Source organism: Sus scrofa, chromosome 17 (assembly GCF_000003025.6).
Source record: "Sus scrofa isolate TJ Tabasco breed Duroc chromosome 17, Sscrofa11.1, whole genome shotgun sequence".
NCBI lineage: Eukaryota > Metazoa > Chordata > Mammalia > Artiodactyla > Suidae > Sus > Sus scrofa.
Genome location: NC_010459.5, coordinates 27,708,491 through 27,730,334, shown reverse-complemented (window position 1 = coordinate 27,730,334; position 21,844 = coordinate 27,708,491). Strand labels below are relative to the sequence as shown.

General features: G+C 47.3%; 1 protein-coding gene across 1 annotated transcript in view; it reads right to left on the bottom strand.

Annotated features, from left to right (window-relative positions):
* Window positions 1-21,844, bottom strand: part of SLC24A3 (solute carrier family 24 member 3) — a 510,304-nt gene that overhangs the window by 50,201 nt on the left and 438,259 nt on the right. The window contains 2 exon segments of the mRNA XM_021078001.1: window positions 3,816-3,841; window positions 13,011-13,085. Of these exon segments, the coding sequence (XP_020933660.1) occupies window positions 3,816-3,841; window positions 13,011-13,085 (101 nt within the window).

Below are 21,844 nucleotides of genomic sequence, written 5' to 3'. Positions count from 1 at the left end.
CAGGCTAGGGGTCGAATCACAGCTATAGCCGCCGGCCTACACCACAGCTCACGGCAACGCCGGATCCTTAACCCACTGAGCAAGGCCAGGGATCGAACCCGCAAACTCATGGTTCCTAGTCGGATTCGTTAATCACTGAGCCACAACAGGAACTCCCTCTGGTTTCTTTACTTTAGTAACTTCCACCTTACAAACAAGGGAACATCATTTCTAGGTTCCTCTTTTGCTGTAAAATTTAATTATCTAATAGAAGGAATAATTTTGGCTTGAAGAAAAGGTTCCTGGAGGATGCTCTATTAAGAAATTCCAGGTTATGGCTTTCCTTTGTTTTTGCTTTTCAAGTTCCATAGTTAGAAATGGATCCTAGGGGAATACGTGGTCAGACATAGAATTTTGCTGCAGTGCTGTCTCATGAAAGTGAGGAGCTGGAGAGAAGCAAGGTGGTTATTAGGTGTGGGACGGGGTCTGTGAGTTACAGTTCATGCGTCCATGGGATGGGCTATCACGCATCAGTGCAGAATGATTCTGCAAACATGTGTCTGCTACTGAGAGGACTTGGGGGACCAACCCTTCCCACTTCGGCCGCATTTCTCAGCTTCTCTCTAGCGGCCTTGTCAAAGGGGTGCATGCCCCCCATCTCATCACCTCCCATCCACTTGGCCAATTTCTAGTCTCACTTCTGCATCCACTGATCCCTGAAACACTTGCCAGGGGCACCAGTCACCTGCATCTACACAACCCTGGGGGTGGTTTGCGGTCACTCTGCGCAGTGTCTCTGTAGCATCGAAAGTTGACTACCCACCCTCCCTCATAAAACATTCTCCTCCTGACTCCGAGGGGCCACACTCCTGCTGTCCCACCTGTCCCCTAACTCCTTCTCTCTCCCCTTTGTCTAGTCCACTTTCTCAGTTCAACCCCTAAACATGGGACCCCCTTCTCCTGCGACCTACACATTCTCCCCAGGCGATGTCATCTTGTCTTATAGTCGTAAAACCAGCCGAGATGTCCACCCCATACGAATCCGTGGCTCCAGGCTCTGTCCACCCATCACCACAGCCTCCCCACATGGCCTCTAGATGCAGGTTTGAAGAGAATCCTTAATTCTATTCTCCAGCTTTGCTTTCCTCAGGGCTTTGCCACCTCGGGGATCTGTACCACTGCCTTGCAGTCAAGCCCCACTGGATCTGGAAGTCAGTGTGGAGCCCTCGTGGAGTACAGGCTCTCTGAGGCCACTCTGCTGAGCCTGCACCTCTGCTGCGTTCCACCCGATTCAGTGTTTGGGCATCTTGGTTGAATGCTCTTTGGGGTCCCCTAACCTCCGTGAGGATCTTCAAATGACGCTGCAACTGTGCATCTGCTCCCCGCCAGCCCCAAGGCCGGGGCCCTGCTGGGTTCTGCACTCTGTGTCTGGTTGGAACGGAGCCCGGCATCCAGGAGGTGCTTAGGAATAAGCGTTCCAGACTTGAAGTGACTCTGCCTGCAGACCTCTGCAGACCTCTGAAGCCACATGGCTCTTCCCCATCGCCCCCCGGCGACTCCCACAGCCACCCCCAGTCCTCCGAGGACCTGGCTTTGCGTGAGCCGGGCGTGCTCTTTCATCCCGAACCACCTCCAACTGGCCCTGGACTCTCTGGCCCAAGATCATTCTTTCCCTGTTGGAGGGCTGCTCTCTGCCACCCCCCCAACCCCCCCGTTCTTGCCCAGCAGGTGCAGCTCCATCTTCCTGACCAGGGCCCAGAACGGCGAGAGCCGATCTTGAATATGACTCAGGCGGACAGTGTCCAGGTAGAGTCCCAGGCTCTCCTTTCTCTCCCAAAGTCACGACTTGCTCAAAGAAGAAACAAAAGCATCACCCTGGATCCCTTCGTCTTCTCGCCAGGCTTCCAGACTCACTGAAGACATATTCTAATTTCCCTCTGGCAACATTGGGGGCCTCACTGACTTATCACTGAGGGTTTGTGGGCCTTGTCATGCAGGCTGAATGACATCCTAAGAGATGGGCCGCTTTCCACTTTAGATGCCTTTGGGAGCAGGTGTCTAACGGAAGAGCACCCAACAGATATTCCATTTCTTCCTGCTAACAGGACCCTAGCAGGTTGAGGTGGTAAATGGGAACCCTTGATTTCAAGGCGGGTGGGCCCACCTCTAGGGTAAATGACTGGTCTACAGTTGTAAACTTATTCTTCCTGGTCACTCATTGGTCAAGGCAGACCCATTTGTGATCAAAGAGATAGAGGGTGGAAAGGTGTTAAATGAAATGACATAGCCCCTTTCTTCTTCCTTCTCACCTTCAATCCAGACTTGATGGCTGGAACCACAGCAGCCATCTTAGCACCATTAGGATAAGGCCAAGAGAAAAGCAGAGCCATCGTGCTGCCTACATCTGGGCTGCTTGTTAAGGTAAGAAAAATAAGCCACAATTTCTTTAATCCAAGGAGGATGGTTTTTCTATTACCTGCTTCTAAAAGCCTTCTGACCACCACTTCTTGGCTGAATGCCACTTGCTGCGGAATGCTGCTTCAGGAATGGTAAAGGAATCTCAACCATGCATGATGGAGATACCTTGTCCTTGTGTATCTGTATGTGACAAGGCTCCTTTCCTCCTAAAGAGGACTCTAGTTCCAAGATAAACACAACGGGCATTCGTTTCCTTTTGAGGATTCGGGGTGAACCAGTTATCTGCCTTAAGATTGCTAGAACAAGCTGGAATGCTTACAACAAGAAAAGGAGGGGTTCCCAGGGTGGCTCAGTGGGTTATAAACCCAACTAGTATCCATGAGGATGCAGGTTCGATCCCTGGCCTTGCTCATGGGTTAAGGATCTGGCGTTAAAGATTGTAGTTATTCAGGCTTCCTTGTTATTTTTTATGGGTTAATAGAGAGACTATGCATCCCACAGCAAGTTCTCCCAGCTGCCGCCTCCTCGCCCTGGGGAAAAAGGAGGGAGAACTGGCAAGAGGATCTCAGTACCCTGGACAGTGTGTAACTCTCCCAGTCAAGGTGATACGGTCCCCGCCACCCCAGATTCTGAAAATCACAAAGATATCCTAGGACAGAGAGATGATGCTCCAGCAAAGGGCCAGCACTCATCTTGCTGAAAACGAAGACCAGTGGCCCCCGTACTTCTTTTTTCTAGCCCAGTCTCAGCTTTAAATCATACTTCGGAAATCGACCTATGGCACCACAACTGCCTATTTCTCCTTCCTTCTCCTTCCAAGATCAAATAGTTGAAAAATGTAGTAAGAATGCACAAGAAACCCGATTTCTATTTCCACTTCAAAGAGATCTGACTTGCTCAGGACCCATCTCAAAAAAAGGGGGGGGGGATGTGGACATTGACCTAAATGGAAATGTTCCCATATATATAATTTGGGTAATTTAAAAAAATCACTGTTTTCAGAGCTCTCGGATCTTGAATGTCAGGCAGAACTTTAATGGGTTAAAGGTCCCTGAGGTGCCTGCTCCCCTGGTTCCTGAGTTGTGCATTTAGAATAGGCTGGCCAGCTTGGACAATTGGAAAAGACTCGTCAAGTCTTAACCATGGCCAATGACTGATGGCGGGAAGGGACAGTGATGCTGCACCGTCTAACCTGGATGATAGAGACAGTGAGATAACAGGATCCCCAAAGGAAGCCCACAAGTCCAGCCTAAGGGACAAGGTCTCTGGTCCATGACAGCTGAAGGTTCCTGAGAAACGCTAGGAGTTCCAAGTTGCCCTGACATTTTCCTTTCTTGCCCAAACCCTGACTCTCATTTTCCATATACCGTCTCTGCAACACAGCCAGAGGAAATGCGAAGGGAGAAAGAGGAACTTACCAGGACACCTGTTCGTCATAAATGAACTGTGAAAAAAATAAAAAGGAGAGAGAAGATTAGTCAAACACACACATGCACAGGTGTACTTTACCTCTGCACATTACCTGCCCTTGCTGATGGGGCTGATTTGGGGGATGAAGCATCTGTGGGCAAACACCCTTCTCTGCTGGTTTAGCTTCTGTTCAGGGTTGGTGGAAGGGGGTCTCATTGACAGGTTGGGGTGGGCATGGTTCAGGGGAACAAGACAGCAATTTCTGTTCGAGGATGGAGTGAATGGCAGAGAGGCCAGCCTTGCTATGTGAGTCAGAAACACTGTAGAATTTTAGACGTGGAAGGGATGCAGGAGCTGACATTAGCTGATTTCGGACCACCTTAGGCTGTCTGCACATCTCTGTGTAGTGTACACACTTTCCGGCTTCTATGAAAATACTTGGCTTCTATGGAACCAGTATTTTTCTTCCAGTTCGTCTATTTTTTTTTTTTAATAGTCAGAGCATATGACTATTATGCTCCCTGGCTAGGGGTCAAATCAGAGCTGCAGCTGCTGGCCTGCATCACAGTCACAGCAATGCCAGATCCAAGCTGTATCTGAAACCTACACCATAGCTCATGGTCATGCTAGATCTTAACCCACTAAGCAAGGCCAGGGATCAAACCCACATCCTCGTGGACATTGTGTCAGCTTCTTAACCCGCTGAGCCACAATAAGAACTCCCCAGCCAATCTATTCTTTTGTTTCCTCAAAAGAATTTATTTTCAAAGAAAACTCTGCATCTGCACTGGAATTGGCAAAACAGCACCCCTTGGCACTGAGTGCCAAGAGAGAAAAAATAAATGCAGTAACAACAGTGAAGATCCTGGCTGGACACTGTTGGCTGCCCCGTGTCTGGGGCCACAGGCCTGCCGTTTTGTGAAGGGAGATGAGCAAGGGTCAGAAGCAGCGGAAGACACGAAAGCCAGGAGGAGAGCTCCCCTGGTCAGTTAGAATCCAAAGAGAACACACAACAGGATGAATTTATTTAAGCCCTAGTCCATAGGGCATCTAAAATCACTTCTCCTTTTGGGAGAAAGAGTGATATAACCTTGGACCTCCAATTTATACAGGGAATGGAGCCACAGAAAACACAGGCAATATTCCTGGGTTGGTCAATTAGCTGAGTTGGTCCTAGAATCCATTCCTGGATCTTTTTTTTTTTTTTTTTTTTTTTTTTTAATTTTTAGTGCTGCACTGGCGGCAATGGAGGTTCCCAAGCTAGAGTTGAATTGGAATCAGAGCTGTAGCTGCCGGCTGACACCACAGCCACAGCAACGCCAGATCTGAGTGGAGTCTGCAGCCTACACCATAGCCCAAGGCAACATCGGATCCTTAATCCACTGAGTGAGGCCAGGGATCAACCCCTTGTCCTCATGGATACTAGTTGGATTCATTAACCGCTGAGCCATGAAGGGAACTCCCCAGCCCTGGCTCTTAATTTCATGTTCTTTCATGGCATCCTTATTTGTCCAATGGCATGGTGTTGAAACTAAATGAATGCCCTGATATTGTTTTCAGGTGGGAAGCTCTTTCTCTCCATGCTCACGCATCATGACTGGAGCGCCATCATCTCTGAGTGGCCATCTGTCAGGGCAGTAGCCCTCTGGATGCTATGGCAAAAGCACCTGGGTGGGCAGAGGGTGATTACTGCATGGAGATGGTCAACTGGATAATGACTGGGCCTCGGGTCAGTCCCCCGCGATTATAACCATCACCCGGTGAGTATAACCCAGCAGGTACAGCTCAGAAGGCGAAGAAGAGGCCCTCCCTCCATGTCCCAAAGAACAAGAATGACAGATGAGGAGGAAGCAGCCACCCTTATGTATAACTCGCTCTTCCCAGTGAGACACGGCAAAATACACTGGCTTCATCAGTTTTGGTCATTTTGTCATTATTGGATTTGGTTATTTGGTTAATCTGTCGTTATCGGATTCACCAAGTCAGCATTTGGGTGAAAACGTCAAACCAGAACGGGAAGAGAAATCAAGAAGTAGGGGAAACCATCTCATGATCCAGGCTGGATGGTGTGGAATCCATTCCCAAGATGCTGCTTTTATATAACCCCTAGCTCTCAAAAAACCCAAGAAATCATGGAACAGAACCAATGATTTAAGTTGGAAAATGTTTTCTATTAATTGAAGTTAATTCAATATCAGCCTTGGGCAGCAGGCTGGAACAATCAATTCGTGGCCACTTAAGAGAGCATGAGATACCGATAAAGAGTTTATTAGAGCGCTGATTTAATTTTCGTCTATGGGGAAGACAGCCGACACACCACAATATGAAGCAGCTTTAAGGAAGCCTTATTCTGTGCCATCTAACTGACAAATGGGGGCAGAGATCTACATGTCTTTGGCTATTGATTATCTCAATGATCTTATCAGTGGAAAAAAAATTAGAATGGGCTTAACTGTGCAAAGAATTCCAGGGTGAGAACAGAAATGGGGAACCCAACAAATCAGAGAAACAGCAGAGTGCGTCGGGACGAGACTGGACTAGATACAAGATGAAAGACAGAGCCTGGAGCCTGAAGACAGTGTTCATAGCCCTCAGTATTTTCATGTCCTCTCTGTGAGTTAAGAAGACAAAATCATTTTCCCCACCCCTCTTGGTGGGAGGACTAGGGCAGAAGGAAACCAGAAATCACTTCCCCGCCTCCTCTGAAACCAAGAAAGCGCGCCCCAGTTCCAGTCGTCCGCCACTAGGTGGCGCTCATGTCCCGGTCCCGCATCCCGACGGCTCGGCCCAGGCAGGGAGGTTGAGATGAAGTCCGACCCAGGGCCCCTTGGAGCTCTGGTAAATCTCCTGGAAGCAGGGGAGGCACCTGCAGCCTCCTGCAGGAGCCTGCGGCCAGGTCTCCGCTGTCACAGGCAAAAAGGCATTCTAAGATGAGGACGGGCGGGACCCTCATTTATACCAACGTGCAATCCCCAGACGTGCCCAACCGCTTTGAAGCAGAGCTGACCCACCGTTTTTCCCGGTGGGATTTTGCACACCAGCCTTGGGAAAGCAGCTCTCTGTGCTCTGCTACTCGTGTTTAGGGCCAGGCCCTGGATGGCCCCTGTGACACACGTGGGTGTGTTGACATCTGGGTCCTACATTTGCAGAGCATGCTGATGGCTGCAGGGCGGGGGTGGGGAGGGTGGGTGCTGCTCTCTGACCCACACGTGGTTCCTCCCGAGCTCCCCTCTCACCTCCAGCTTCACCCTAAGCTTTGCATGTGTTCTGCAGAGGCACTAAATGGGAACACACAGGAGAGAAGGTGAAAAAACACACTTTTCCTTCAGGCCTCTGAGAAATGGTTGGGTACCATGGAAACCAGCTTTTCAGGGCTGATGTCTGCTCTAGCACTCTCCCGAGAGACAGGCTTCCATCAGGCAGGTGCATCCCTGGATGGCAGCGCATCCGGAACTCAGGATGGACCAGCAGGGAACAGACAGCCAAGGGTTGTAGGCCAGAGGGCAGCAGAGGAGAGGCCGGCTGGCCCCCATGACACGGTGGACCCTGGCTTGGCTGACTGTCAGGTGTAACTGAGGTGCAGGGTGGCTGCCTTGCTGGGGCTGAGATCTTGTACCATGATCACTGGCACTGTCGGAATTTTAAGCAGTGAAAGTAGCAGGAGAAAATCAACACTATCTTTCTTGTTCAAGAGGCTGAAACCTTGAACGTTTTCCCTTGCCTGCTGGGAATGGACAATGCCCCCCACCCCACCCCCCAACTTCTCCCTCCAAGGCTCAAGAGATGGGTGCCTACGTGGAGTCCCGACTCCCTCAGCTTTGGGGACTGGGGATGCGGGTGCTTAGCGGAGGCCCCGGGGATCCCCTGTGAGGAGTGGAATCAGATGGAATCGGCTGGAAAGCGGCTGTAAGGCATGGGGATGGTTTCTACTGGAAGGTGAATAGGAATTCCCACACTAGCATCTCCAGCGGGCTGGCCTGTCGGTGGTGGGGTCTGCAGCAGCACGGCTGGAAGCAGAGAAGGTCTGAAGGCAGGGCTTGAGCAGAGCTGGTCACCCCGTATAAACATGGAGGGTGGGTCACAGGAGAAGCAGCAGCAAGGAGAGGACTGATTTAGGATACAGGAGATGATGGTTTTACAGCAAATGGCTCTGTTTGCTGAGCAGTGCAAAAACACAGACAGGGAACTAAAACATTTGAGTTGCTGCCCTTGCGAGAGAGCAAGGCTCCTCTCTGCACCCCCGCCCACTGACCCACTTCCGGTTCCAGGAGCAAAGGCCCAGATCACTGGCTCCTGCCACCACCTCAGCACCTCTGATGGCAGCCCCTCCTCTCCAGAACAGGTGACCCTTTGGTCTGTTTAAGGAACTTGAAAGGTCTCTCACATCCTTCCCTGGGAGAGGCTCCTGGCTGCCAGAGTCATGGCTGCTTTGCTGCTTTGCTGGGGGCCGTGAGATGTAATCCTGAGCATAAGAACTTCGGGGGGTCTCTAAACTGCAGAAGGAGGAAGGGGGCTAAGGGGGAGGCACCGTGGAGGCCAGAGGGGGCTGGGAGCCAGTCATCAGCGCGTCTAAGACATTTTTCTCTCACAGAAAGGGCAAGATAAGACTTCGGGATCATTCGAGATTACTTGTCTTCATCAAAGACCCCAGGAGAGGGGAGGCAGACGTCTCGCCAGTCTAAGAAGATAAAGTAAGTGGTTCAAACACCTCTCTGGTGATGGATTGCTTGCTGGTAAAATCAGACTGGACGAGGCAGATTTTGTTGGAGGGAGACTCCGAATTCTTTGCTGGGCTGAGTAGTTGGACATTGCAGTGACTTGCTCTGGTAAAGCTGAGGCATGGCCTTGGGCAAATCCCTGAATCTCTGGAGCCTCGGTCTCGCCACCTGTAAAACAGGGCTCCCATCACAGCTGCTGGCACAGTCGTGAGTACTGAACTAGAAAATCCATCGACAGACCCAACACCATCCTCAGTCCTGCGTGAAGTGTGGAGTCTGTGCTTCTCAAAACTCACGGCTGCCTGCGAGAAAGTAGGTATATGTTCCGGGGAAGGATTTACTCTCCACAACTGTGCTCTCCAGGATGATGTGACTATGTACCTTTAAAGATTCAGTTCCTTGGTCTCACCAGCTGCTTTCGAAGAGCTCAAGGGCTTATGTGCCTGGTGGTGACCATATAGGACAGGGCTGCCCAGGGGGTCACCTGAGCGGTCTCCCTCTGTCCCCATGGGATCCCCTGCAGAGTGGGAGGCTGGGCTGAGCCAGAGGGGAGTATCACCCTGGACAATCTCACCCCCCGCCCGCCCTTCCCCAGGTGGGGAGCGCTCCCAGGGCTGGATCTGCGAGCTGCTGTTATCTGGAACCTGTCTCCAGGCTGCTATTCCCCCTCTGGGAGTCTCCTTTCTCTTGATGCTCATAATCCCCGATTGCAAAGCAGAGATGAAGGGTAAAAATAAAGTATTCCTTTTAGGGCAGCTGTTAGATTGATGAAGTAAAGAATCATTTGCATTTATGTAAATCACATGATTATGTAAATAACAGTAACATTTCAATAAATGAGACTGCCAGGCCTGCTGGAATCTGGAGAAAGAAGAAGACAGGGAGGCTGGAGCTGCCCATCTTCAGAGTCAGTCGGGGGTGGGTCTTGGTGTCAGAGAAAGGCAGCAAGAGGGACCTAGGCGTCTTCAGACAATCCCCTGGGTAGATGCACATAGGATGTGCTTCGAAGGACCTGGGATTATCTCAGTACCTAAACGGTGACACCTATTGCAGAGAGAGATCCAAGTTATGAGGTGAGCCTCCTGGACTGCATCCAGCTTCTCCGGGACCTGATGCGTCACCGTAGAGAGTGTCCCCAGGGCTCAAGGGGGATGCTTGGCAGGGTGGGGGAGAGGCAGTGAGAGACACACGCTGTACGCTTTGGAAATTACAACTGCTTTAGACAAGAGCACAATCTTCTGCTCTCTCTTTAAAACAACAACAAACTAGAAAAGAGTGGAGAGCAAAGGTTAGGTGAAATTGAGCCCCTTGAGTTAGAGATGTTAACTCTTTGAAGCTCTATTGGTTTCAGAATGGACGTGCTGTGTTTTTGCTCTCTGGCCTCAGCATCAGCTTCCATCCACTGCTTTGCATCCAGGCAGTAATGACCCTTTTCTTCTCCTGGCCCAGCAAAAGAAGGCTGCATCCCGGGAGAAGTTGTCTTTCCTGCTCTGCGGATGCCCAGCCTCGAGATGGCCCTGGGGCTCCTCTGCACGGCTGGGACACATTTAGATGTGCCATCTGGTCCCACGTAGCCAGGACTTGCCCTCCAGGTGAATGAGCTCTTCACCGTCTCACCTCAGGGGACCATCTTCCAAATATTTCAGAACCATAAGTGGGAGAGAGGGTAAAAAACCCCAATAGTTAAATTATTGGGATGGCTGGTAATTATTTGTGGGTAGGAAGAGGGCTTCTAAACAGGGGACTTTTCAGTGCCCATTGCCAGGGCAGGTGGAGAAGCTTCAGGTTATGTAAAGAAAACCCGAAGAAAAGTGATTTTGTTACCTTGACATTAGGGAACATGTAGAAAGAGGAGAATAGGAAACCTTGACCAAAAGAACAGCACGCAGCCGGGGGCTGGTGCATGAGGCAGATCTGGGGACGCTGAGAACCCTCCTTTGCTAAGTGCTGCTCTTCTGGGTATAAGGCTGTTTTGCTCATTACCCTGGCTTTAAATCTCATGTGAAAATGACCCTGGAAATGAACAGCATCAGAAATCCAGACAAGCAAGCCGTCATGATCCCTCGCCTTGGTGATTCTCAAAATTTACTCTAGAGAAAATCTTTGCCATGCAGCAGATGCACGTCCTAAAGAAATGGTGTCTAACTACACCCGAGGTTGAGTTTCTCTAAGTGCACTGGGTGCCACTGGCATCAGAACCACCGGGGGAGATCCTGGTTAAAGGGAAGTTTCCTGGGTCCAACCCCAGGACCTACTGAATTAAAATCTCTGGGCCGCACTTTCCAGTAAGCTGTCTGGGCATTTCCGATGCATGCTAGATTGCATTTCCGATGCATGCTAGATTTGGAGGCACGCCAGTTAAAGTAAAAAGAACCAAGACCAAACCCTGAAGACTCAGATGTTTTCTTTTCCATTATCTCCTGACAGTGGAGAAATGTAATTTTTCTCAAGATCATAAAACTCTAGCCTTGGTGTCAGGTCTGTAAATACACAAGAGCACGGTCCAATCTCTGGGTCACAGTGAAGAGTCACTTGCTTTTGTGCTGTGTTGCCATACGAAGGAATTCAAAGTTGCTGGCATCCTGGGTGCAGCTGGCTCATCTCTGATGCATCCATGGCAGACCCCGCTCGGGTGAGTGTTACCCACAGCCCAAGGAAGTGAAATTGCTTTGCTTCTTCACACGTCATTAGCAACAATTATGTTTGTTCTCTCTCAAACGTGTCCAGATGAATCCGACTATAGTCAGGTTATTTCACACCCAGTCCAGGAGGTGTCTATGTGAAAAAGAGTGAAGCTGATGCCGACAAATCTGCCAGTGGGTGTGGATGTTTTGGAGTCCACGCTCCCAGGGGGTTTTCAGCTGCGCCATTCTGTCTCATCACCTTGTCTCTGGGGGGGTGGGTCTATCTTTTCAGAATTCAGCAGAGTGGAGTGCTGGCCTCACCACCCCCTACCACATCTCTTGATAAAAGTAACTTCTATAATTCATCCTAAAATACCATGATGGAAGAAGAGCAGAGCACACATGATCTGCATGGGTTCAGATGTAGCAGGACAGAGCTCCTGCAGAGACTGTTTGAGCAGTTTTGAGGTGAGTGACTGGAGGCTTCTAGATCTGGGGTGACTGTACCTTTCCCACAGTTCCAAGGACACAGAGTTCATGAGTAACCTTAAATCTGCTTACTGGAAGTCAACAGACTCACCATGTGTTTAGTCCAACATGGGCATCAGAGCCCTTTGGTCCCTTGGAGCCAGAGTGTCAAACCCCGTGATCATCAGTTGCCCCTGGAATGAGGGGCCTGTGGCCATAAAGCCAAGATCTTCACTGTAGGAACTAAAGTACCCATCAGATTCCTTGGGGAAAATCTTGTATTAACTGTCACTTTTGGTTTATTTGTATAGAGGTTTACAATTAAATAATCGACAGGTAAGTGCTTTGTAAACAGGTTAGTCAGCCCTACAGTGGATCTATTCCCATTCTGTAGATAAGAACACTAAGACCTGGAGAAACTGCTTTCTCCAAGGTCATCAGAGCTAGTTGGGGAGGGGAGCACAGAATTAGGAATCAGATCTCCCAACTCCCATCAGTATTCTCTCTGAGTTGCTGTCCTTCTCCTGGATGGCTTGGCTCACCTTGCCAAGCTAAGGGACATGGGTTTGTCTCAACAGGCCACTGATCATTTGCCCCTCTGTAGAAACACAGGTGGACTCTGTGGACTGACCAGGGGGTGGGTGCCTGTGATGCTACTCATTCCAACAATGAGCTGTGTCAGTTTAGGCCAGAGATGTCAAAAGCCTTGAGTGAAATGGGCTACAAGGGATATGCTCGGGAGATTTTGACGAAGTGAATATCCACAGGACAATTCAGCCAAGAGCGTCTGGTGGGATTTGGGTGAAAGGTTAGTTTAATACCATTCCCAGGTTGGATGGCCAGGATGGGAATGGGGGCTGAAATGCAGGAAGAGGGTCCCGTCTTGAGGAAATCATTCTAAGTGCAGATATATGTTGGGTTTGGGACATGAAGATGTCTAGTATAGGGTTGCTTGTCTGCCACTGGGGCTGGGGAGATGCCACCACTAGGTACGTGTGTGTGTGTTTCCCCAGGAAGGTAGTGACGGTACCGGGCACTGTGGGACAGGCGGGTGTGTCCTGGGAGAGTAGACAGAGTGAGGGGGGGGAAGGAAGGTCCACATTCAAGGATGTTGGAGTAACAGAGGAGCCTGTGAGGAGAGTGAGACTAAAGGGTCAGGGATCACAGGAAAACTGTCACGCAGGCTCTCAGAGCCAGGTAAGCAGAGTCAGCTCCTGTCATGAGCTCCAGACCATCAGGCTGGGGTTCTGGGTGATCAAAGTGGCTGCAAGGAAGAAAAGCCACCTCCAGGCCCCTGCTCCCCTTGGAGGAGCTGCAGGTCATCTAGGCCTGAGAAGGATGAGTGGGGGGCAAGGAGCAAGGGAGCCAGGCCAGGTGCCCATCAGACACTTACCACGATGAGTGCGACCACAGACAGCGTGTAGTAAATGGAGTCCCTCAGCAGGCACCAGGAGGAGAGAGCCACCACCTGGAAGAAAAGGGAAGGGAAGGTGAACAACAGGACATCAGACTGTGTAGGGGGGACAGCCTGGCTCCTGGCGCTGCAGCCAGCAATGACCTAGACACACAACCTAGTGTTTCTGTCTCTGTCCTGGCCCCGGTCCATCTGCCCATCGATAGGAATTTACTGAAGGTCTTTAGGCATAATAGTCCTTATCTCCTAAAAATCAGATGCCAAGATGGGGTTGAATCAGTGGGTCTGACCCCTGAGGGAGAGGGAAGGCTGGGTGGACAAAGTCCGTGTCATCCCAGCCTCAGTATCTCTAACACCAAGGGGATGGGAGAAGCCATCTTACCCTGTGTTCCTGTCAACACTCTCCCCAGAGCTGGGAGCTGCCGCCCTTCAGAAGGGGCAGGAACAGCCCATTTGCAGTCTTTCCTGGCCCTCCTCTCTCATCTGTATTATAAGCCTGGCTTTGTTGGCACGTGACCCCTGGCTCAATCAGAATTTTTAAAAAATTGATTTGTAAATTGATCTGGAGAAAATGTTCTCCTAGCAGTGGGGAGAATTCCCTTTAAAGATGTGGTGGCTCTGCTGAGACCAGAAGACACGTTGCTGGAGCCTTGGCAACCTTGACTGGCTGTGTGCAGACTCCCTGCAGGAGGAGGAGGCCTGGGTGCATGGAAGGGGGGGAGGGGCGGGGGGCATTATGGGAAGAGAAGCTGTGCGTTGGGGAGGGCAGCCAGGTAGGGCATTGTAGGAGAAGCAGCTATGGGAAAGGGGGGGAGGGGGGCAGAGCAGGGCATTGTGGGAGGCGAGGCTGTGCAGCTGGGGGTAGGGGGCGGGGGTGGTCAGTGGGGGGAGCATGAGTTGGGGACAGGGTGGGGGGGCATTAATGCCAAGTTGAGACCCCTGTTCTGGAGAAAGAGTCATTGCTCCTTGGTAGGTCCTTCAGTCTCTTTTGAAGGGAAACCTGATCTCTTCCTTTGCCCTGCAGAGCAGGTCCATTTTCACATACTGCCTGCAGTGCCCTGCAGGAGGCGCTCCCTGCACTGTCACTCGCAGTCCTCCCACCTCCCTAGAAGAGTGTCAGCCACTGCAGGGCCAAGGTCCTGGTCTACCTGCCTCTGCCCTTGGCCTCTTAATCGGAAGTGCAAGCTCTCAGCTGGCCAACGATAGGCATGCGCTGCACTAAAGACAAAAGGAAAAGAGGGTCCAGGGACCAGGCAGCCTTCAGTGCCTCTTCCTGCCCCGATTGCTGTGTCCATCTATAAAGAAAAGATCAGGCAAAGTCAAACCAGAGAGGGCTTTCTGGATTCAAATAACATGAGAGCTATGACTTAAATAGAACCATAAATGAATAATGAGGACAGCGGCCTTCCCTTAACACATTCTTCCACTTGCTGGGGACACTGAGGTATGTGTTGCTAATTCTGCCTTGTTAGGTTTCGTATTTGCAGATCTAAGTTACAGATGATGGGTTGTCAAGAAAGGGAGTTGTGCCACAAGAATCACTTTAGAAGAAATATAAAGCACTCTTTACCCTTTATCATCTCTCCTTGAACTGTATACTCTTTGAACCTGTGACCATCACTCACTGTCTATGGAACAGAACACACTGGACTAGACTGGTCATTTTCCATGAGGTCAGAAAAGGTGGTGAATATTTTTAAATTTATTATAACTAGGTAAATATCAATTCTGAATTTTCTTAAAAAATCACTTGGGCTTTTAGTTAAAAATGGCAGATTGAATGCATACCAGTAATTTTGCTCTTTCTTGTTATACTATAACAAAGTAACGGTAAAGGGATTTTTCTTTTTTAAACAAGACACAAACCTGAAAGGAATAGAGAACAGAAGAGCTGATCAGAGCAACAAAATTTGGAGGCTGAAAAGCAGAACAGTTGGTCACTCAGCTGACCATGGGCCAAGCTCTGGAAGTGGTAGTAAAGGTAGCCTGAAAATAGATGACTGCAAGACTGTTTAAGAATTTAACCCCAGACTTCATCCTTCACTTCAAGCAGACCAGTGACTGCATATGCGTCACCTTAACAGAAACAGGAGTCCTGGTATTTAAAGAACCAGAAAACAGAAGAGAAGAAATAATCAAATAAAGAATGAAAGAAAATTTCCCAGAAGTTAAGGCTGTGCATTTTCTGGCAGAGTAGGCAAAAAGATAAACACCAAGGCATATCATCAAGGATTTTCAAAATGCTGGGACAAAAAAAAAAATGGTCCTAGAAACTACCAGAGAGAGAAAAACAGGATTATATATAAAAGATCAAAACAAGAATGACATTTTATTTCTCAACCAAAGCACTGGAAGTTAGAAGACAGTGGAGGGATGGATTCTAAATTAAAAAGGTTCAGCCTGGAATTCTACACCCAGCAAAACTGTTCATTAAGATTGAGAAAAGAATAAAAATAAAAGTTTAATTATCTCCAAAAAATGTCTTCCTTTGCATCCTTTCCCAAAAAGCTACTTGAGGATGCACTCCAGCAAAATCAGGGAGTAAGTCTTTGTTACATAGAATTAATTGACAATAAACCATTACACCAAACAAGAAAAATATATTGTAGTAAGTGAAGAAGATTTCTAGAATGGTGGCGAAGGAAGATTCCAGAAAGATGGTAAAAGGAGATTCCAAAATGAAACTTCTGCAGCAGGTCTGAAGACTCAGAAGAAATGATGCCAGAAGGATAAAAACTGATGGAATAACTGATAATTGTGAATGCACAGAAAGGAACTGGTGAGCTCTGGAAACAGAACATGGAAACCTAAGCAAACCACCACCAACAAAAAAGACAATTATAAACCATGGGGAAAACAGAGTTGTGCAGGAAAAGATGATGAATCATTACCTATTAATGGCTCAGCCATAAATAGTGGCCACATAGTCATAATAAAGGAAGCACAGACTACTGCCTAACCAAATATATTGTGTTATTATTTGGGGAGGACAGAGGGCTGGGTAGTAGAGGTGGGCAGGGCTGGCAGAGATCTTAACCCTCTTGTTCCCCACCATGAAACCCTGGGGAATACTGGAAACAGCAAGTAACTGCCATTGAAGTGTGTTATTTGGAGACATTGAGCAAGTATCAGGAACAACCAAATTGGTATAAGGTAATTGCCTCTGGTTCTCTGAAAAATGTCATGGGTAATTTGATGGGATTACATTGATTCTGTAGATTGCAAATTTATATGGAAACACAAAAGACCCAAAATTGCCAAAGCAATTCTGAGGAACAAAAACCAAGCAGGAGGCATAACTCTCCCAGACTTTAGGCAATTTTACAAAATCACAGTCATCAAGACAGTGTGGTACTGGTACCAAAACAGACAGACAGACCAATGGAACAGAATAGAGAAAAAAGAAATAAACCCTATGGTCAGTTAATCTTTGACAAAGGAGGCAAGAACATAAAATGGGAAAAAGACAGTCTTTTCAGCTGGGAAACCTGGACAGCTACATGCAAATCAAGGAAACTGGAACACACCCTCACACCATGCATGAAAATAAACTCAAAATGGCTTAAAGACTTAAATATAAGACAAGACACCATCAACCTCCTGGAAAAGAACATAGGCAAAACATTCTCTGACTCAACCTTACAAATCTTTTCTCAGGTCAGTCTCCCAAAGCAACAGAAATAAAAGCAAAACTAAACCAAGGGACCTAATCAAACTGGCAAGCTTTTGCACAGCAAAGGAAACCAAAAAGAAAACAAAAAGACAACTTGGAGAATGGGAGAAAGGAATTTCAAAAAATGCAACTGACAAGGGCTTCATCTCTAGAATATACAAACAACTTACACAACTCAACAGCAAAAAAAGCCAACAACCCAATGGAAAAATGGGCAAAAGACCTAAATAGACTATTCTCCAAGGAAGATGTACAGATGGCCAACAAGCACATGAAAACATGCTCAACATCCCTGATTGTTAGAGAAATGTAAATCAAAATACCACGAGGTACCACCTCAACCAGTCAGAATTGCCATCATTAATAAGTCCACAAATAACACATGCTGGAGGCGGTGTGGAGAAAAGGGAACCCTCCTGCACTGTTGGCGGGAGTATAAGCTGGTACAACCACTGTGGAGAACAGTGTGGAGGTACCTTAGAAATCTATACATAGAACTACCATATGACCCAGCAATCCCACTCTTGGGCATATATCTGGACAAAACTTTGCTTGAAAAAGACACATGCACCTGCATGTTCATTGCAGCACTATTCAATTCACAATAGCCAAGACATGGAAACAACCCAAATGTCCATCGACAGATGACTGGATTAGGAAGATGTGATATATAAACACGATGGAATATCACTTGGCCATAAAAAAGAACAGAATAATGTCATTTGCAGCAACATGGATGGAACTAGAGACTCTCATACTGAGTGAAGTAAGTCAGAAAGAGAAAGACAAATCCCATACGATATCACTTATATCTGGAATCTAATATATGGCACAAATGAACCTTTTACAGAAAAGAAAATCATGGACTTGGAGAAAAGACTTGTTGCCTCAGAGGGGGAGGAAGTGGGATGGATGGGTGTTTGTGGTTAATAGATACAGACTATTGCCTTTGGAATGGATTTGCAATGAGTTCCCATTGTTCACTGGGAACTATGTCTAGTCACTTATGATGGAGCATGGTAATGTGAGAAAAAAGAATGTATACACGTATGTGTAACTGGGTCACCATGCTGTACAGTAGAAAAAAAAATGTATTGAGGAAATAAAAAACAAAAACCGACAAAAAAAGAAAGTAATTGCCTCTGAAGGGTGGGAAATTGATGCTGGTGGGATGGGAAGGTGGCTGTCTTTTATAATAAGCTCTGGAACTGGGTGTTTCTTTAAGCACTTTGCATATAACTTTAATAAAAATAAAGACTAAAACAAAAAGAAGAATGCATAATATGAGTTTTCCACTTAGACTTACTATTGCAAAAAAACAAAAAACAAAACACCTCACACTAGGCCTAGATGTCAAATCTGCTTGGATGGTGATACATTTTATCTCTTTATAAACAGACTAGTTTTCAGTGCCTAGACTGTCTCCAAATTTCAGCTCCAGATTCAAAGCCTACAATTAGCAAAACAGATTTTTTAAATTAATTACTTTATTAGAAATGTTTATTGAAGGAGGTCCTGTCATGGCTCAGCGTTAAATGAATCTGACTAGCATCCATGAGGATGCAGGTTTAATCCTGGCCTTGCTCAGTGGGTTAAGGATCCAGTGTTGCTGTGAGCTGTGGTGTAGGTCACAGATGTGGCTTGGATCCTGTGTTACTGTAGCTGTGGTGTAGGCGCCAGCAGCTGTAGCTTGGATTCAACCCCTAGCCTGGGAACTTCCATATGCTGTGAGTGGGGCCCTAAAAAGACAAAACAAATTTTTTTTTTATTGCAGTATAGTTGTTACCATGTTTCAGATGTCCAGCAAAATGATTTAGTTATATATATGTGTGTGTGTGTGTGTGTATGTGTGTGTGTCTGTATGTGAAAGTGTATATATATACATACATATATACATTCTTCTCTATATTATTTTCCATTATAGATTATCACAAGATATTGAATATAGTTCCCTGTGCTTTATAGTAGGTCCTTGTTGTTTATCTATTTATATATAATAGTGTGTATCTGTTAATCCCAAACTCCTAACTTATCCTTCCTTCTCCTTTGGGAACCATAAGCTTATTTCCCATGTCAGTGAGTCTATTTCTGCAAAACCAATTTTTCCTGTAGAAGGAATGAACTGGAGGACGAGTAAGAAGGAGTCAAACTAGAGAACAGTTTTTCTCCACACTCTGAAGGAAATTAAGCATCGATTCTGCGGATGCTCTAGTGGAAACGGATTGGGAAGGTCCACCTCTACTTTCCTTTCTGTGACCACGACTCACCGAAGAGCAAATATTTATCTGCCACTTCCCACAAATAAGAAGATGGGAAGGATTATTTCATTCATTCCTACAGCAACCCAATAAGGTGGGTACTGCCACTCTCACTGGCCAGCCATCTGGGCTTGGTAAGTTGAAGACTTGACCAAGACTGTGCCATCAGCAGTGGGGTGGGGGCGCTGGGATCTGAACCTAGGCAGCCTGGGTCTAGGGCCCTGATCCCACACACCATGCTACAGCAAGTGAATGGAGGCAGGGTGAAAGCAGACAGATATTTGTGCTGCCTCTCATGGAAATGTTCTCTCTCTCTCTTCTTTTTTTTTTTTTTTTTTAAGGGCAGCAGGTGTGGCATGTGGGAGTTCCCAGGCTAGGGGCCGAACTGGAGCTACAGCTGATGCTTGGGTCTAAGCCACTCTCTCTGCTTCTTGGTGAAGGGTCTTTTAGTTCTAGAAGGAGCCAGGGACCATTGGACAGCTATAGCAACACCAGATCTGAGCTGCGTCTGTGACCTACACCACAGCTTGTGGCAATGCTGGATTCTTAACCCACTGAGTGAGGTCAGGGATCAAACCCGAGTCCCCATGGGTACTAGTCGGTACTAGTCAGGTTTGTTTCTGCTGAGCCACGATGGGAACTACCTAAATTTTCTCTTCTTTGTGACTTTACGCCTTTGGGCAGGTGCATCAGAGACGGTGGCCAGAGGAGAAAAGAGCTGGAGGTGAGAGGCCAAAAGGATCAATTTAATAACCTACTGCTTTAAGGAGACTCAGGGCAAGCAATCAAAGCAGAAAGGAGTGACCAGAATGACCACAGACAGGGATACGGCTATGGTATGGACCTATTCTAGGAGGGAGAGGGTCAGTTAGGTAATGTGAAAACTACTCCATTTAACTTGTTTGGTTAAACACACCCCCCCCCCCCCAATACAGCTCATAGTTTTGTGACTGAATGTTTCATAGATGTGAATACACTGATGCTTGGGTCTAAGCCACTCTCTTTGCTTCTTGGTGAAGGGTCTTTTAGCTCTAGAAGGAGGCCAGGGACCATGGGACTCAGACCCTGAACACACTTATTGGCAGAGAGGGAGCTGTTGGCACCTCTGTGTCAACCCGGGAGGCTCTTTGGCATATGTTGGCAGGTGTCACCCAGGCCAGGGCTGGGAGACGGTGATGAGAAGACAGTGCTTCCCAAGCACTTTGCAAAGTGAACAAGGGTGCTGGGAGAGAACCAGCAGTGAGTAATGCTGCCCTTGACCTCATTCATCAATAATACAGATGGTGCAGATTACAAGGGGCCATCCGCTGGCAAACTTCTCCATAAATTAAAGCCAGAGGCTTAATTTTCCCCCTATAGCTCCAGGAATCCCTCCCAGCTGGAATTTCATCTTGATATTTCTTTTCTATTTCTGGAGTGCATTTCACACTTTTTCTATTGAATATGCAGCTTTGGTTTCCTTCTTGTAATTTCATTTCGTTTTAGAGTGGCATAAGGTGAGAAGGAAAAAAAAAAAAAAAAAAACCCCACACTTCAAAAATGGGAAAATATCGTCTCCTTTATTCAACTGTTGAATAATAATATGGAATTCTGACTCCTTCGAGGAGGTTAAAATTAATTGTTTATGATGAGACTGTGCATTATCTGGTTTTGGATTTGTATTCCAAATCTATATACAGCTATTTATATATATGTTAATATACACACATACATATGGATATATAGCATATACATATGTATATATATATTACAACTTAATATTTATGATGATTTTTCTTGATGGAGAATGGAATGCGATACTGCAGACACATTTTAAAAGGAACAAATGCCCTCAATTTGTGAACACTCTGCCTTTTTAAAAAGCCACTGAAGCAGTCAGAACACCATAAGAATTACATGACATAAAACAAAGTGTGATCGTCTCAGAGAAAAGTTGTTATTTCACACACATTTCATGGAAAGGGGATTTGAAAATCATAACATGAGTTTTGCTCCAAGATTTTGAGCTGACACAGCTCCTACAGCCAATTCTTACTACAGAAAAGAGCCATGGCCTGGGGAGCAGGGGCGGGGTCTCTGAGGCTTCCCTCCACGGGCTGAGAAGGTCCAGTGGTGCCAGGTCAGAGCAGGTGAGGGCCTCCCCCCCACCCCCCGCCCCAGAGAGAGGTCTTGGCACTACTGTCTGCTCATTATTCAAGTGCACTTTCAACACACCTCGATCCTGGGTAAAGTCACTGCAATGAAAATGGCTCCTGCTTTTGGAAGTTTACTGCTGAGAATGGACAGTGATAGGGTGTGTAAAAAGACAGTGCTATGTTTTTGCAAAATATAATGAAGTTCCCTTTATTAATCTTTGCAAACGAGAACAGAAAATGAACTCCTATTTATTTATTTTTTCTTTTTTATGGCTGCGACTGCGGCATATGGAGGTTCCCAGGCTAGGGGCCTGGCAGCTGCAGCTGTCAGCCTACACCACAGCCACAGTAACAAGGGATCCGAGCCACTTCTGCGACCCATGCCGCAGCTTGTGGCAATGCCAGATCCTTAACCCACTGAGCGAGGCTGGGGATCCAACCTGCATCCTCATGGATACTTGTTGGGTTCTTAACCTGCTGAGCCACAACAGGAACTCCTGAACTCCTATTTTTAATTTTACTTTTTTCTAAGAAAATCCTTTTAGAGCTCTAGTTTCATGTGAAGAAAACAAATGACAAGGAAACAAGTTGCCACTAGAGCTACATTTAAATAAAAATGAGGCCATATCAGGGCTGTGCAGTCATATGGTAACCTCCTGAAGGCTCTTGCTCACACCGAACAGTAACCACAGAGGCTCGAATGACCCAGAGCACCTGGGATGCAGACGTGCCTTCTCAATCATTCAA